General features: G+C 44.5%; 1 protein-coding gene across 2 annotated transcripts in view; it reads left to right on the plus strand.

Annotated features, from left to right (window-relative positions):
• LOC143296122 (galactose-3-O-sulfotransferase 2-like) overlaps positions 1–14,431 on the plus strand; it is a 17,164-nt gene extending 2,733 nt beyond the window's left edge. Inside the window, exons 2-5 of one of the 2 annotated variants that reach the window (XM_076607905.1) lie at positions 4,178–4,230; positions 5,152–5,509; positions 8,075–8,475; positions 11,351–14,431. In XM_076607905.1, the coding sequence (XP_076464020.1) occupies positions 4,178–4,230; positions 5,152–5,509; positions 8,075–8,475; positions 11,351–12,110 (1,572 nt within the window). In that variant the 3' untranslated portion in view covers positions 12,111–14,431. The remainder of the gene's footprint in view (positions 1–4,177; positions 4,231–5,151; positions 5,510–8,074; positions 8,476–11,350) is intronic. The other variant, XM_076607906.1, reaches the window with a different exon arrangement.
• The last annotated feature ends 569 nt before the right edge of the window (positions 14,432–15,000 follow it).

Raw genomic sequence — 15,000 nt, forward strand, 5'->3', positions numbered from 1 at the left:
TGCAGATGTGGTGTAGCATTGACGGATTTGTCCGAACGCAGTGACGCCTCCTTGAAAAACTGAGACTGAAACTGTTCATCTTATCAGAAATTACCTGGAGGCACTCTTCTTTGGTCGTCAAAGGGTAAGACTGGAATTTCATCACAAGTGCTGGTAGAAGAAGCGTGCACTGAAAGGCCTAATGCTGGTTTACATGCTTTGTATATTACACTCTGAAAGTTCTTCAAATGATATTTGGCGCACCAAAGAATATTTCTTGTACGTATGTAACCTTTGATCTTAGTGGTGAGTTACACAGATGAATGAACGTTAATGAATCTTGTCCCCGTGGCTGTTTACTAATACGGTTTTTTTTGTTTTGTTTTTTTCATTTGAAAGCTTTTCTCACTTTTCTTTGTAAACAGTGTGTTGATTCCAAGCAAGTTATCGCCAATGAAGCGTCTTAACCATTCTGTCACCTTCCCAGTCTATAAAGCAAATGGTAATCAATTAGCATTACGTAGGATGAGCGAAGAATCCAATAACGAAATGCAAACGTTAATTAAGAACAGATGGAAATATCCAGAAGAACGATGCGACGTTCAGCTAGGGAGTACCATGGGGGCGGGGACAGTGGAGGGTGAAAACCTGGGCCGTGAGGGTGACGTTGGGCGGGTCTCCTCTGAGGCTTCTCCCAGAGCATCCATCTGGTGGAGGTGTCTCCCCAGGTTCCTGGCCAGGACGCTAGCCCATCTTGTTGTGGGGTGGAGTTCATCGTGGTCACGTGCCTGTGCTCAGCAGCCCGGAGGCTGGCGTCACTGATGAAGCTGATGCCCTCTTCTGTCAGGAGTCTTGACGTCATCACAGCGTTGAGAACACCTGTTTTACGTCAAAGGCTGCATTCCTTACAGGAGGAAGCTTCTTTAGTCAGGAGTCTTGACGTCATCACAGCGTTGAGAACACCTGTTTTACGTCAAAGGCTGCATTCCTTACCGGAGGAAGCTTCTTCAGTCAGGAGTCTTGACGTCATCACAGCGTTGATAACTGTTTTGCGTCAATGGCTGCATTCGTTACAGGAGGAAGCTCATTCTGTCAGGAATCTTGACGTCATGTGGGCGTTGATAACCTCCATTTCAATTCAAGGGCTGCAATCCTTACAGGAGCAACTTAAATGGCCAGTCCTTTTCAGTTAAGAACACGTTCTTCATAATTTTGTATACGGTTATTTCCCCACATGGGTACTGCTGACTGACTTTTCTTTGGCTGTAGTATCACTGAAGCCCACGTGTACAGCGATTACGTCTGGTTCTCAGTGAATGATTTCTTTTACTTCTTCAAAAACTGCCTTGTGTTCGTCAGGCGTGATGACACGCTGCTTTCTGGTGGCAACCTGAAGACCACGTCATCTACAGTCTGGAGTAAAACACCCGTCAGTAGTTGCAACAGAAATGATTTTATTTTTACAGAATAGAAAGAACTTTTTTTCTGATTGTATAGTGTGTCATAAGAGCGATTGTTCTGAAACAGGTGGGGTGTTTCTTTGTTGTTTGGATTGGTTGTTGTTGTTTTCTTTGTTGTTTTTTTTTCGTCGACGATCGTTTTCACATTCTGAACGCGAACGGCCTTCCGTGGACAAGTATTTCCTTTTGAGCCAAGCTGCTGCCCCTGCACACTCGCTGTGTTGTAACGTTGAAGTTCATCAGCTTTCTGGCCATTGTTCATTTTCATTGTTACAGTGAACTGCACACTCGCTGTGTTGTAACGTTGAAGTTCATCAGCTTTCTGGCCATTGTTCATTTTCATTGTTACAATGAACTGCACACTCACTGTGTTGTAACGTTGAAGTTCACCAGCTTTCTGGCCATTGTTCATTTTCATTGTTACAGTGAACTGCACACTCGCTGTGTTGTAACGTTGAAGTTCATCAGCTTTCTGGCCATTGTTCATTTTCATTGTTACAATGAACTGCACACTCGCTGTGTTGTAACGTTGAAGTTCATCAGCTTTCTGGCCATTGTTCATTTTCATTGTTACAATGAACTGCACACTCACTGTGTTGTAACGTTGAAGTTCATCAGCTTTCTGGCCATTGTTCATTTTCATTGTTACAATGAACTGCACACTCACTGTGTTGTAACGTTGAAGTTCATCAGCTTTCTGGCCATTGTTCATTTTCATTGTTACAATGAACTGCACACTTGCCGTGTTGTAACGTTGAAGTTCATCAGTTTTCTGGCCATTGTTCATTTTCATTGTTGCAGTGAACTGCACACTCGCTGTGTTGTAACGTTGAAGTTCATCAGTTTTCTGGCCATTGTTCATTTTCATTGTTACAATGAACTGCACACTCGCTGTGTTGTAACGTTGAAGTTCATCAGCTTTCTGGCCATAGTTCATTTTCATTGTTGCAATGAATTGCACACTCGCTGTGATGTAACGTTGAAGTTCATCAGTTTTCTGGCCATTGTTCATTTTCATTGTTACAATGAACTGCACACTCGCTGTGTTGTAACGTTGAAGTTCATCAGCTTTCTGGCCATTGTTCATTTTCATTGTTGCAAGGAACTGCACACTCGCTGTGTTGTAACGTTGAAGTTCATCAGCTTTCTGGCCATTGTTCATTTTCATTGTTACAATGAACTGCACACTTGCTGTGTTGTAACGTTGAAGTTCATCAGCTTTCTGGCCATTGTTCATTTTCATTGTTGCAATGAACTGCACACTCGCTGTGTTGTAACGTTGAAGTTCATCAGCTTTCTGGCCATTGTTCATTTTCATTGCTGTCATGAACTGCACAAGGCACGCAAAACTGTCGTCTGATTTCTTGCATAAAAATGTAATATGTCTTATATATTACTACACAACATGGTGAAATCTTTCCTGTCAATGCATTTTGCTGTCATATCATTGTTGGTGTTGCCAAACCACGGCATTACAATCGTTTTCACTAACTTAATTGAATAATTATACCCATCAATGTCAGGGGGGAAACAGTAGAAAGTGGTGTTTCAAGTCATAAAACAGTACCCAAAGCAATAAACCTAAAACTGAGAAGATGGTCTGGAGATATACCACTCTGGATAAACTGTGTGAATTTTTAGCCTTTCTGAATTATTTCCCTTCTCTGAGGACCTCATCAATGACGTCACTATGCACGTACGTAATACGTTAACGGCCCTGAAAGGGAGAACAACAGATATCGTCGGTACTGCATGCAGAAGTTAATTTCTTGTCGGTTCAGTAAAGTATGGTTGCTGAGAAGTGAAAAAAAAACTATTCCATTTCATTTTCCCCATTACACTGGTGATGATTATAACAAGAGGCGAATCCTTTGTGGCTCACGTGTGATTCAAGCTGATTTGAAAAAACGAACGAAACTGAAACACAGGGTGAGGGGGTGGGGGGAGGGGTGGGGAGGGGGGGAGGGGGAGGTGGGGGGTTGGGGGGAGAGAGAAAGCGGTTGTGTTAGCAGTAGGCATCCTTCAGTAGCGGGAGTTTCAGTTTCAGGTTTCGAGGAGACGTCACTGTGTTCGGACAAATCCGTATACGCTACACCGCATCTACTTGGCAGATGGCTGAGCAGCAGCATAACTCACCGCGCTGTCACGCCTTGGGTGCACACATATTTCTGGTTTTTGGGGTTTTTTGTTTGTTCGTTGTTTTCTCTGTGTGAAATTCGGACTGCTTTCCCCAAGGAGACCGTGTCGCTATACAACAGCGCCACCTACTTAAAAAAATAAAAAAAAAGTTCCTGCGTGCAGTTTTATTTGTTTTTCTTATCGAAGTGGATTTTTCTACAGAATTTTGCCAGGAACAACCCTTTTGTTACCGTGGGTTCTTTTACGTGCGCTAAGTGCATGCTGCACACGGGACCTCGGTTTATCGTCTCATCCGAATGACTAGCGTCCGGACCACCACTCAAGGTCTAGTGGCGGGGGAGAAAATATCGGCGGCTGAGCCGTGATTCGAACCAGTGCCCTCAGATTCTCTCGCTTCCTAGGCGGACGGGTTACCTCTAGGCCATGACTCCTGGTGGCTGAAACAGCATGGGTTGGAGGACATCCTGGAACGTCCACCGGGGGACAGTTTAGGACACTGATGCGTCTCCGGGGGGACCTACGGAAGGGGTGGGGGGGGGGGGGCGATTTGGACGTAACACCGTCGTTGAAAAATGACGTCCAAACTGTTTGTTTTTCAGGTGAAAACCATGCTGGGCAAAGCGTCTTCACATCGCTTGTTTTTTCTCGTTCTGTGAGTAATGCACGTGTACACACCTGGTGTTGTGTGGAAGTAATGCACGTGTACACACCTGGTGTTGTGTGGAAGTAATGCACGTGTACACACCTGGTGTTGTGTGGAAGTAATGCACGTGTACACACCTGGTGTTGTGTGGAAGTAATGCACGTGTACACACCTGGTGTTGTGTGGAAGTAATGCACGTGTACACACCTGGTGTTGTGTGGAAGTAATGCACGTGTACACACCTGGTGTTGTGTGGAAGTAATGCACGTGTACACACCTGGTGTTGTGTGGAAGTAATGCACGTGTACACACCTGGTGTTGTGTGGAAGTAATGCACGTGTACACACCTGGTGTTGTGTGGAAGTAATGCACGTGTACACACCTGGTGTTGTGTGGAAGTAATGCACGTGTACACACCTGGTGTTGTGTGGAAGTAATGCACGTGTACACACCTGGTGTTGTGTGGACGTTTCGTGAATCGTACGTTACTCATTACCGGCAAAGAGTGCGTATTTACTTTTTCCCTTTCAGAACAATGCGTGCGTGCGTATGTGTGTATGTGTGTGGCAGAGAGAGAGAGAGAGAGAGAGAGAGAGAGAGAGAGAGAGAGAGAGTGTATGTGTGTGTTTTGGTGTGTGCGTGTGTTTATTTGTGTGTGTGTGTGTGTGTGTGTGTGTGTGTGTGTGTGTGTGTGTGTGTGTGTGTGTGTGTGTGTGTGTGTGTGTGTGCGTGAGTGTGTGCGTGTGTGTGTGTGTTTGTGTTCATGCATGTATTCATGAGTTTTCACCACCACTGCAATAAGCAATTTCCTCTAAACACACGGAATAAACTTACAAAATAACATGAAACAAAATCCACCAATTAATAAGTCTGACCCCATCTTCACCTTTCACATTTTATTCATACATCTTTTTCATCAAATTAAATAAGGGCATGGACCACACTATTCATCGTCATCATGATCGTCAGTCGACACGTGACGAGCTCTACGGTCTTTGATTGGCTCGTCAGACTCCGCGAAGCGTCTCTCAACGGTCGCCAGCAGGGCCGCGCCAAAAAGGATTTCAACAAAACTTGGTCCTCGTCGCTGGAACAGAGGGAGGAGGAGGAGAAGGAGGAGGGATATTTCTCACCGTCTGGTGCCACGCTGTCTGCTGATGTTCCGACACGAGTTACTGGCACTGTTTCTGCACGTCTGGCGACGTCCCAGCAGAATCGTTCAGTAGAACACAGCTCGCGTGGGTTTCGGCGTGTGGAAGGCAACATCACGAATATCGTTTTCATCAAGGTTAGTTGTTTGGGCCGCTCTGTGCATTTGGTCTGTCTGTCTGTCTCTGTGTTTCTGTCTGTCTCTGTGTTTCTTTCTCTGTGTTTCTGTCTGTCTCTGTGTTTCTTTCTGTCTGTGTTTCTTTCTCATTTCTGTGTCTGGCTATGCACCCCCTCCCCCCCCCCTCTCTGTATCTTTCTGTGTCTGGCTATTTTTCCTCTCTCTCTCTTCGTTCTTTTGTTTATTTGTCCATCCACAACTGTGATTTTAGACGTGTGTGTGTGTGTGTGTGTGTGTGTGTGTGTGTGTGTGTGTGTGTGTGTGTGTGTGTTTCAATTCACAACCGTACTCTACCAATTCTTAATGTTTCTCTGCTGCACTGTGCTGTGCTATGCGTCATTGTGACTCCCAGTGCTGCAGTGCACAGTATCGGAGCATGCAATGTGCTGCAGGCACATGTGCAGAGAAGAAAAAGGTGATATCCATTTATGAGTGTCCAAAGATGAATCAATCAATAATCTTGCTCTCTTTATGTATATGTATATGAATATGTATATATATATATCTATATATCTATCTATATATATATATATATATATATATGTATGTATGTATGTATGTATCTATCTATCTATATATATATATATATATATATATATATATATATATATATATATATATATATATACACATGACGTCACCCATACATGACTATAACATGATGTACACATGACATCATTAATGTCGACTATAACAAGCTGCACACATGACATCACCCATGTAGGACTATAACATGATGTACACATGACGTCACCCATGTAGGACTATAACATGCTGTACACATGACATCACCCATGTAGGTCTATAACATGATGTGCACATGACATCATTCATGTAGGAATATAACATGCTGTACACATGACATCACCCAGGTAGGAATATAACATGCTGTACACATGACGTCACCCATGTAGGACTATAACATGATGTACACATGACATCACCCATGTAGGACTATAACATGCTGTACACATGACATCACCCATGTAGGACTATAACATGATGTACACATGACATCACCCATGTAGGACTATAACATGATGTACACATGACATCATTCATGTAGGAATATAACATGCTGTACACATGACATCACCCATGTAGGAATATAACATGCTGTACACATGACATCATTCATGTAGGAATATAACATGATGTACACATGACATCACCCATGTAGGAATATAACATGCTGTACACATGACATCATTCATGTAGGACTATAACATGATGTACACATGACATCATTCATGTAGGAATATAACATGCTGTACACATGACATCATTCATGTAGGAATATAACATGCTGTACACATGACATCACCCATGTAGGACTATAACATGATGTACACATGACATCACCCATGTAGGACTATAACATGATGTGCACATGACGTCACCCATGTAGGACTATAACATGATGTACACATGACGTCACCCATGTAGGACTATAACATGATGTACACATGACATCACCCATGTAGGACTATAACATGATGTACACATGACATCACCCATGTAGGAATATAACATGATGTACCAATGACATCACCCATGTAGGAATATAACATGATATTCATCACATGACGTCACCCATGTAGAACTATAACATGATATTCATCACATGACGTCACCCATGTAGAACTATAACATGATATTCATCACATGACGTCACCCATGTAGGACTATAACATGATGCACATCACATGACGTCACCTATGTAATACTATATAATATGATGGATACCACATGACGCCACCCATGTAGGACTATAACATGATGCACATCACATGACGTCACCTATGTAATACTATATAATATGATGGATACCACATGACGCCACCCATGTAGGACTATGACATGATGTTATCCACATGACGTCACCCATGTAGGACTATAACATGATGTTCACCACATGACGTCACCCATGCAGGACTATAACATGACGTACACCACATGACGTCACCCATGTAAGACTATGACATGATGTTCTCCACATGACGTCACCCATGCAGGACTATAACATGATGTTAACCACATGACGTCACCCATGTAAGACTATGACATGATGTTCTCCACATGACGTCACCCATGCAGGATCATACCATAATCGGCAATATCCACATTTTCTTTCCCTGTATTGTTCCGTTTATAAGAAGGAAAAAAGTAATAGCAACGTAATATATACTCTACGTATATCTCCCCCCCCCCCCCTCGCTCCACCCCCTCCCCCCCCCCTTTCCCTCCCCCCCCCCCTCCACCCATTCTCCCCCATCCCCAGCCCACCCCACACCCAGCTCTTTGACGGGCATTCTTTACGTCTCTTAATACAGAAAGGAATATAGATCATATATTACAATGCTGTTTGAACACCCAAGGCCTGACAAAGCACGTTGGGTTACGCAGTTGGTCAGGCATCTGCTAAGCAGATGTGGTGTAGCGCATATATGGATTTGCCTCCTTGAACAACTGAGCTGAACTGAACCGAACTGTTTAAACAAATACAATTTTTTCTGTCTTCGGAAGGAAACTGAATGGAAAGAACACAGCCGAAGAAATGTGGATATTATTACCCCGTTGTGTGCTCACCTCCCCACACGAAGCCCTCACGCAGTCAGACAGGACCACCACCAACACGGTGTACGTTGCCAGGTCCACAAGTCGGGCAGCACGACAGTGGCCAACGTGCTGGCCCGGTACGCGCTGAGCCACCATCTGAACGTGGCCCTGCCCCGCCGGACCCCGGGAACCTCCGGCTTCAACTACTTCCCGCCAGGCCACGACCTGCAAGACCACGTGATCCCGAGGCCCCGGAACGAGCATTTCCACGTGCTCTTCAACCACATGGTGTACAACCGCTCAGCCCTCGATCGCCTCATGCCTGGGGGGGCTTTCTACTGCGCGATCATGAGAGAACCTGTGTCCAGGTGAAGGCATGTTAACTAACCCCTTAAACTGCTGCTGGCAAGTATGGTCGTCAGTGAAGAATCTGTGTCCAGGTAATGGCATGTTAGTTAACCCCTTAAAATGCTGCTGGCAAGTACGGTCGTCAGTGAAGAATCTGTGTCCAGGTAATGGCATGTTAGTTAACCCCTTAAAATGCTGCTGGCAAGTACGGTCGTCAGTGAAGAATCTGTGTCCAGGTAATGGCAAGTACCCTAATGCTGAGTACGGTCGTCAGTGAAGAATCTGTGTCCAGGTAAAGGCATGTTAGTTAACCCCTTAAACTGCTGCTGGCAGGTATGGTCGTCAGTGAAGAATCTGTTTCAGGTAATGGCATGCTAATTAACCTTAAACTGCTGCTGGCAGGCAAGGTCGTCAGTGAAGAATCTGTATCCAGGTGAAGGCATGTTAGTTAACCCCTTAAACTGCTGCTGGCAGGTATGCCCGTCAGTGAAGAATCTGTGCCCAGGTAATGGCATGTTAGTTAACCCCTTAAACTGCTGCCGGTAAGTATACCTGTCAGTGAAGAATCTGTATCCAGGTGATGGCATGCTAATTAACCTTAAACTGCTGCTGGCAGGTATGTCCGTCAGTGAAAAATCTGTATCCAGGTAATGGCATGTTAGTTAACCCCTTAAACTGCTGCCGGTAAGTATACCTGTCAGTGAAGAATCTGTATCCAGGTAATGGCATGTTAGTTAACCCCTTAAACTGCTGCTGGCAGGTATGCCCGTCAGTGAAGAATCTGTGTCCACGTAAAGGCATGTTAGTTAACCCATTAAACTGCTGCTGGCAAGCATGGTCGTCAGTGAAATTGCTGTTCACCTCCCTCACTGAGATGAGACTGAACTGATGTCAGGCCGGGGTGTCAGTCAGCACACTGTGTTTGATCTGCAGCCTCTTGAGGCTGTATCACCTTGTGTTCAGGAAGACGGATGACACCCTTAAAAAGTAAATGTTGTAACTGCACTTCTGGTTCACGTCAAACTAATCTCATTTCACTCAGGTTCAACAGTCAAGGGGTTAATGGTTGCCATAGCAATTGAATTGAATATATTGCCATCGTTCTCAAAATAGTTATAATCATCGTCATAGTAATAACGATCATTCATTTGCTTTTGTGCTATCGTTTTCAAAATAGTTGTAACCATCGTCATAGTAATACCGATCATTCATTTGCTTTTGTGCTATCGTTTTCAAAATAGTTGTAACCATCGTCATAGTAATAACGATCATTCATTTGCTTTTGTGCTATCGTTTTCAAAATAGTTGTAACCATCGTCATAGTAATAACGATCATTCATTTGCTTTTGTGCTATCGTTTTCAAAATAGTTGTAACCATCGTCATAGTAATAACGATCATTCATTTGCTTTTGTGCTATCGTTATCAAAATAGTTGTAACCATCGTCATAGTAATACCGATAATTCACTTGTCGGTGTGTCATCATTTTCAAACTAGTTATAATCATCGTCATAGTTATAACGATAATACATTTGTTGGAGTGCCATCGTTTGAAACGATCCTGTTCAAGGCTCGCTACATGAGTGTCGATATCATAAATAAATTGTAAGAACCCTGACACGAATGATAACATGAAACAGTCCCTTTTGGTGCCACATCCTACGTTTTTAGTCATGTCAGGACTCTGCTGTCAAGGAACACCCAGTTGTCAGTACAGCAAAACTACTTTCTGAAAAAAAAACAAAAAAACAAACATCTAAATTACAAATCTGCTCTGTTCCCACCTGCACTTTCTTTTTGGTTTGTTTGATTTTTGTTAGTGGTGGCGTATGGTGGTGGTAGTTTATGCATGATTTGTTCACACAAGTTTGTGATTTTGGTTAAGTACGAAATTTCAAATACTGTAATTTGTGTAATAACCCTTAACAACAATTTCTTTGCCTTAAGAACAAAGCAGGATCAACCAGGCGAGAGAGAGAGTGAGAGAGAGAGGGGGGGGGGGGGTAATCATGAAGCTTTGGGTTTGACGAACAACAGCAGCCATAACGAAAAAAACCTGGTTCGTGAAAAAAATCCGGATAAAAAGGCTTACTCTGGTGAAGTATCAACAACACCTTAGACGGCAGCTGCTGTGGCTGGGACTTAGATAATTTGCTGTTAATCTACATTTGCTTGAGTTTCAGTTTCTTAAGGAGGCGTCGCTGAGTTCGGACAAATCCATATACGCTACACCACATCTGCTAGGCAGATGCCTGACCAGCAGCACAACCCAACGCGCTTAGTCAGGCCTTGAGTGCATGCTGATATATTTGTGTTCCTATCAGAGTGGATTTTTCTCGCAGAATTTTTGCCAGAGGACAACACTCTCGTTGCCATGGGTACTTTTTTTTCAGCACGCCAAGTGCGTGCTGCACACGGGACCTCGGTTTATCGTCTCATCCGAAAGACTAGACGCCCAGTTTGATTTTCCAGTCCAACTTGAGAGAAAGGGCGAGAGCGTTTTCGAACCCACACCCTCAAGTACTCTCTGTATTGGCAGCTGAACGTCTTAACCATTGTGCCACCTTCCTCCCTTGCTTCAACTGCACGGTTTTGTGAAACGTTCCGGTCGATTCTGATATGTTTCTGAAAGAATCACTCACTGTTTGTTTTGCAGACTTTTTTGGCTTTTGCATTTAAAAGATCTGATCTCTGTAATGGTGGGGACGACCTTAATCCTTCGATAGTTCAAATCCTAAACAATCAGACATGAATAATCCTTCGATAGTTTAAATCCTAAACGACCAGATATGAATAATCCTACGATAGTTAAAATCCTAAACAAACAGACATGAATAATCCTACGATCGTTTAAATCCTAAATGATCAGACTTGACTGTTTCCCCTCCCCACCAGGTTTGTCTCTGCTGCGAACTACTACAACGGCATTCTGCCTCCCCGTGTGAGGCACTACCTCCTGGTGGGTCCCAGTGAGCAGCGGACCACCCTCACGGGGCCCGGGACGAGGCCCGAGAACGGTCCTCCAGGGGAGCCGACGACCCTGAAGACGCTCCTTGGCGGGCCGGAGGGGCCGAGGATGGAGCGGTGCCGCCTGCTGTACAACTCCCTGAGCTGGGACACGGGGCTGCCCTGCCACTTGCACGTGCAGCCGGCGGCGGTGATGGAGCACGCGCTGAGGTTGGAGCAGGAGCTGGACCTGATGATGGTGATGGAGCATTTCCACGAGTCCCTCATCCTCCTCAAGCGGCGGGCTGGCCTGAACATGAAGGACGTCGTCCACCTCAAGCTCAACTCGGCCAGGGTCAACCGCGTCCGAAAACTGTCCGAACCCGACAAAGAAACGTTGAAAACATGGCTTGCGGCTGACTATTACCTCTACAATTTCTTCTATCGGAAGTTCCAGAGTGAGGTGAGGAAGGAAGGGGAGTCGTTCTGGCGGGAGGTGGAGGTTTTCAGGAAGATCCTGAACATCACCCACAGCTTCTGTGGCCCTTCAGGACAGGAGGGCGTTCTGACAGTGCCCGCCAGCTTCTGGAACGCTGAGTTCGCCCTGAGCCGCCAGGACTGCCGGCTGATGAGTCTGAAAGAAACAGTGTTCCAGAGAAGACTGATCGAAAGGGCGTGGAGCAGGCTGGCCGAGTCTGGAGAATCCTGAACTGTCCTTGACCTTTAGGAGAGTCTGGAGAACGTGAGAGTCATGAACTGTCCATGACCTTTGTGAGAGTCTGGAGAATGTGAGAATCATGGACCGTCCTTGACCTGTGGGTGAGTCTGAAGAACGAACGTGAGAATCATGAACTGTCCTTGACCTGTGGGTGAGTCTGAAGAACGAACGTGAGAATCATGAACTGTCCTTGACCTTTGGGTGAGTCTGAAGAACGAACGTGAGAATCATGAACTGTCCTTGACCTGTGGGTGAGTCTGAAGAACGAACGTGAGAATCATGAACTGTCCTTGACCTGTGGGTGAGTCTGAAGAACGAACGTGAGAATCATGAACTGTCCTTGACCTTTGGGTGAGTCTGAAGAACGAACGTGAGAATCATGAACTGTACGTGACCTTTGGGTGAGTCTGAAGAACGAACGTGAGAATCATGAACTATCCTTGACCTTTGGGTGAGTCTGAAGAACGAACGTGAGAATCATGAACTGTCCTTGACCTTTGGGTGAGTCTGAAGAACGAACGTGAGAATCATGAACTGTCCTTGACCTTTGGGTGAGTCTGAAGAACGAACGTGAGAATCATGAACTGTCCTTGACCTGTGGGTGAGTCTGAAGAACGAACGTGAGAATCATGAACTGTCCTTGACCTTTGGGTGAGTCTGAAGAACGAACGTGAGAATCATGAACTGTACGTGACCTTTGGGTGAGTCTGAAGAACGAACGTGAGAATCATGAACTGTCCTTGACCTTTGGGTGAGTCTGAAGAACGAACGTGAGAATCATGAACTGTCCTTGACCTTTGGGTGAGTCTGAAGAACGAACGTGAGAATCATGAACTGTCCCTGACCTTTGGGAGAGTCTGGGGAACGTGAGAATCATGAACTATCCTTGACCTTTTGGGAGAGTCTGAAGAACGTGAGAATCCTGAACCGTCCTTGACCTTGGGGAGAGAGTGGAGAATCCTGGACTGTCGGTGGTCTCTTAGGAAGGGTCTGAGAACCTCGTAGTTTTCAAAATGTCAAGGAGAAAGAGGAACCAATTATAGATATGAACTACCCCTGGCCACTATCTTGCTTTAACAACTGGTCAATAACCAATAACTACTAGGCTATCATTCTTGTTGACCTTGATTCTGTTGCCATTCCTTATGGTACGAATCCAAACCATTCAATAAATAACTTGAATCCAGTAGATAACCATAGGAATGATTGACGGCTTTAACCATGCCTTTACACAAAGATCAAACATGCTTAAAAGGAATAATGATCATGAAGGAATTATCTACCTGATAATTTTGGAGGAATAATGCACCTGGATAGTATTGGTGATCTGTTTACCACTGTCATTAACAACAGTTCAGTTCAGTTCAGTTACTCAAGGAGGCGTCACTGCGTTCGGACAAATCCATATACGCTACACCACATCTGCTAAGCAGATTCCTGACCAGCAGCGTAACCCAACGCGCTTAGCCAGGCCTTGAGGGGAAAAAACACAACCCAAAAGATTGGTCCATCACCTCCAAGAAAACTATGTTCTTTCTGAATATCAAGCAGGTTCCAATACAATTGATCATGATTTTGTTTGGAAATCGCATGGCATCCATTTGAACACACACACACACACACACACACACACACACACACACACACACACACACACACACACACAAGCAAATTCTATTTTGCATTGTGCCATCATTGATTATCACAAGGCGTTTGATTCCGTCAGACTGAAAAGTTTGTGGCAGAAGCTTTTGAACTGTGGATTACAAAGGCACTAAATGTCATTATAACTATAGGCCTACACAATTATATCAAAGTATTTGTCGTTAATGTGAGTGCTTTGTTGGAATAAATCCTAATTATACGCGGAGCTCATCAAGTAAAAAATGCATCCTTTGCTGTTTTCTGTTTGTGTAATTAGCTTGGGTAAATTTCTTAGAGATACAGGATAGACATCAAAATGAGTAGTTGTTCTCTTGTTGATTATATCAATATATGCATTTTGTTTGTTTGTTTGTTGTAGGGAATCCATATTATGCCATTTTGAATTTCGACTCTTCTTGTGGTTTGCAGAAAGCATTAAATTCATTATGCGGTTACTGCTTACAGTGGAAACGAAGTAAATTCAGCGAAATTTAAGTAATGGTTCTTGAGAAACGCAAATCAAGAATATCTATTTTAGTCATGGCTAAAAAATATTTTTTTTAAATCACTGTGTACTTGATTGTCATTTTGAGCAGTAATAGTGAATTTCCCCCCTTTTTTTAAACAGAGAAGGCATCGTACGATAAAGGTGTCAAAGCTATATTCAGTCTTTGTCAGTTAGCTCCACGTCATAATTACATTGCCTGATCTGTTTGATAAAATGGTCGTCTCGGGCCTTTTGTATGGATGTGAAATTTGGCAAGGGGGCGTGGGGTTTGGGGGGCTAGGGGGGGAGGGGGGGAACCCACAGCAGTTGGAAGAATGCAGCTCGTCTGACAAAATTAATAGTAATGCGCGAGCGAGCGCGTGTGTGTGTGTGCGTATGTTTGTGTTGTGTGTGTGTGTGTGCGTGTGTTTGTGGTGTGTGTGTGTGTGTGTGTGTGTGTGTCCCTGTTTATGCGCGCGCATTTTGAGACGCGTTCGTCCGCCCTTCTTTAGAATAACACTTACCAACGCACACATTACATGCACGCAATGCACACGAACTGATGATTTAGTTATTCGGCGCTTCTCCAGTCCCCTCTACCGCCACTGGCGACGTGGGGGGTGGGGTGGGGGTGGCAAGGGGGCGGGGGGTGGGGTCGATGAGGGTTGTGTGTTTGACACATAATGATGCAGCGACCAACATCAGCTTTCAAGTCATAAAGTTTCGATCAATGGCTTGCTTGTGGTACAC

The sequence above is a fragment of the Babylonia areolata genome, chromosome 21, assembly GCF_041734735.1.
Source record: "Babylonia areolata isolate BAREFJ2019XMU chromosome 21, ASM4173473v1, whole genome shotgun sequence".
NCBI lineage: Eukaryota > Metazoa > Mollusca > Gastropoda > Neogastropoda > Buccinidae > Babylonia > Babylonia areolata.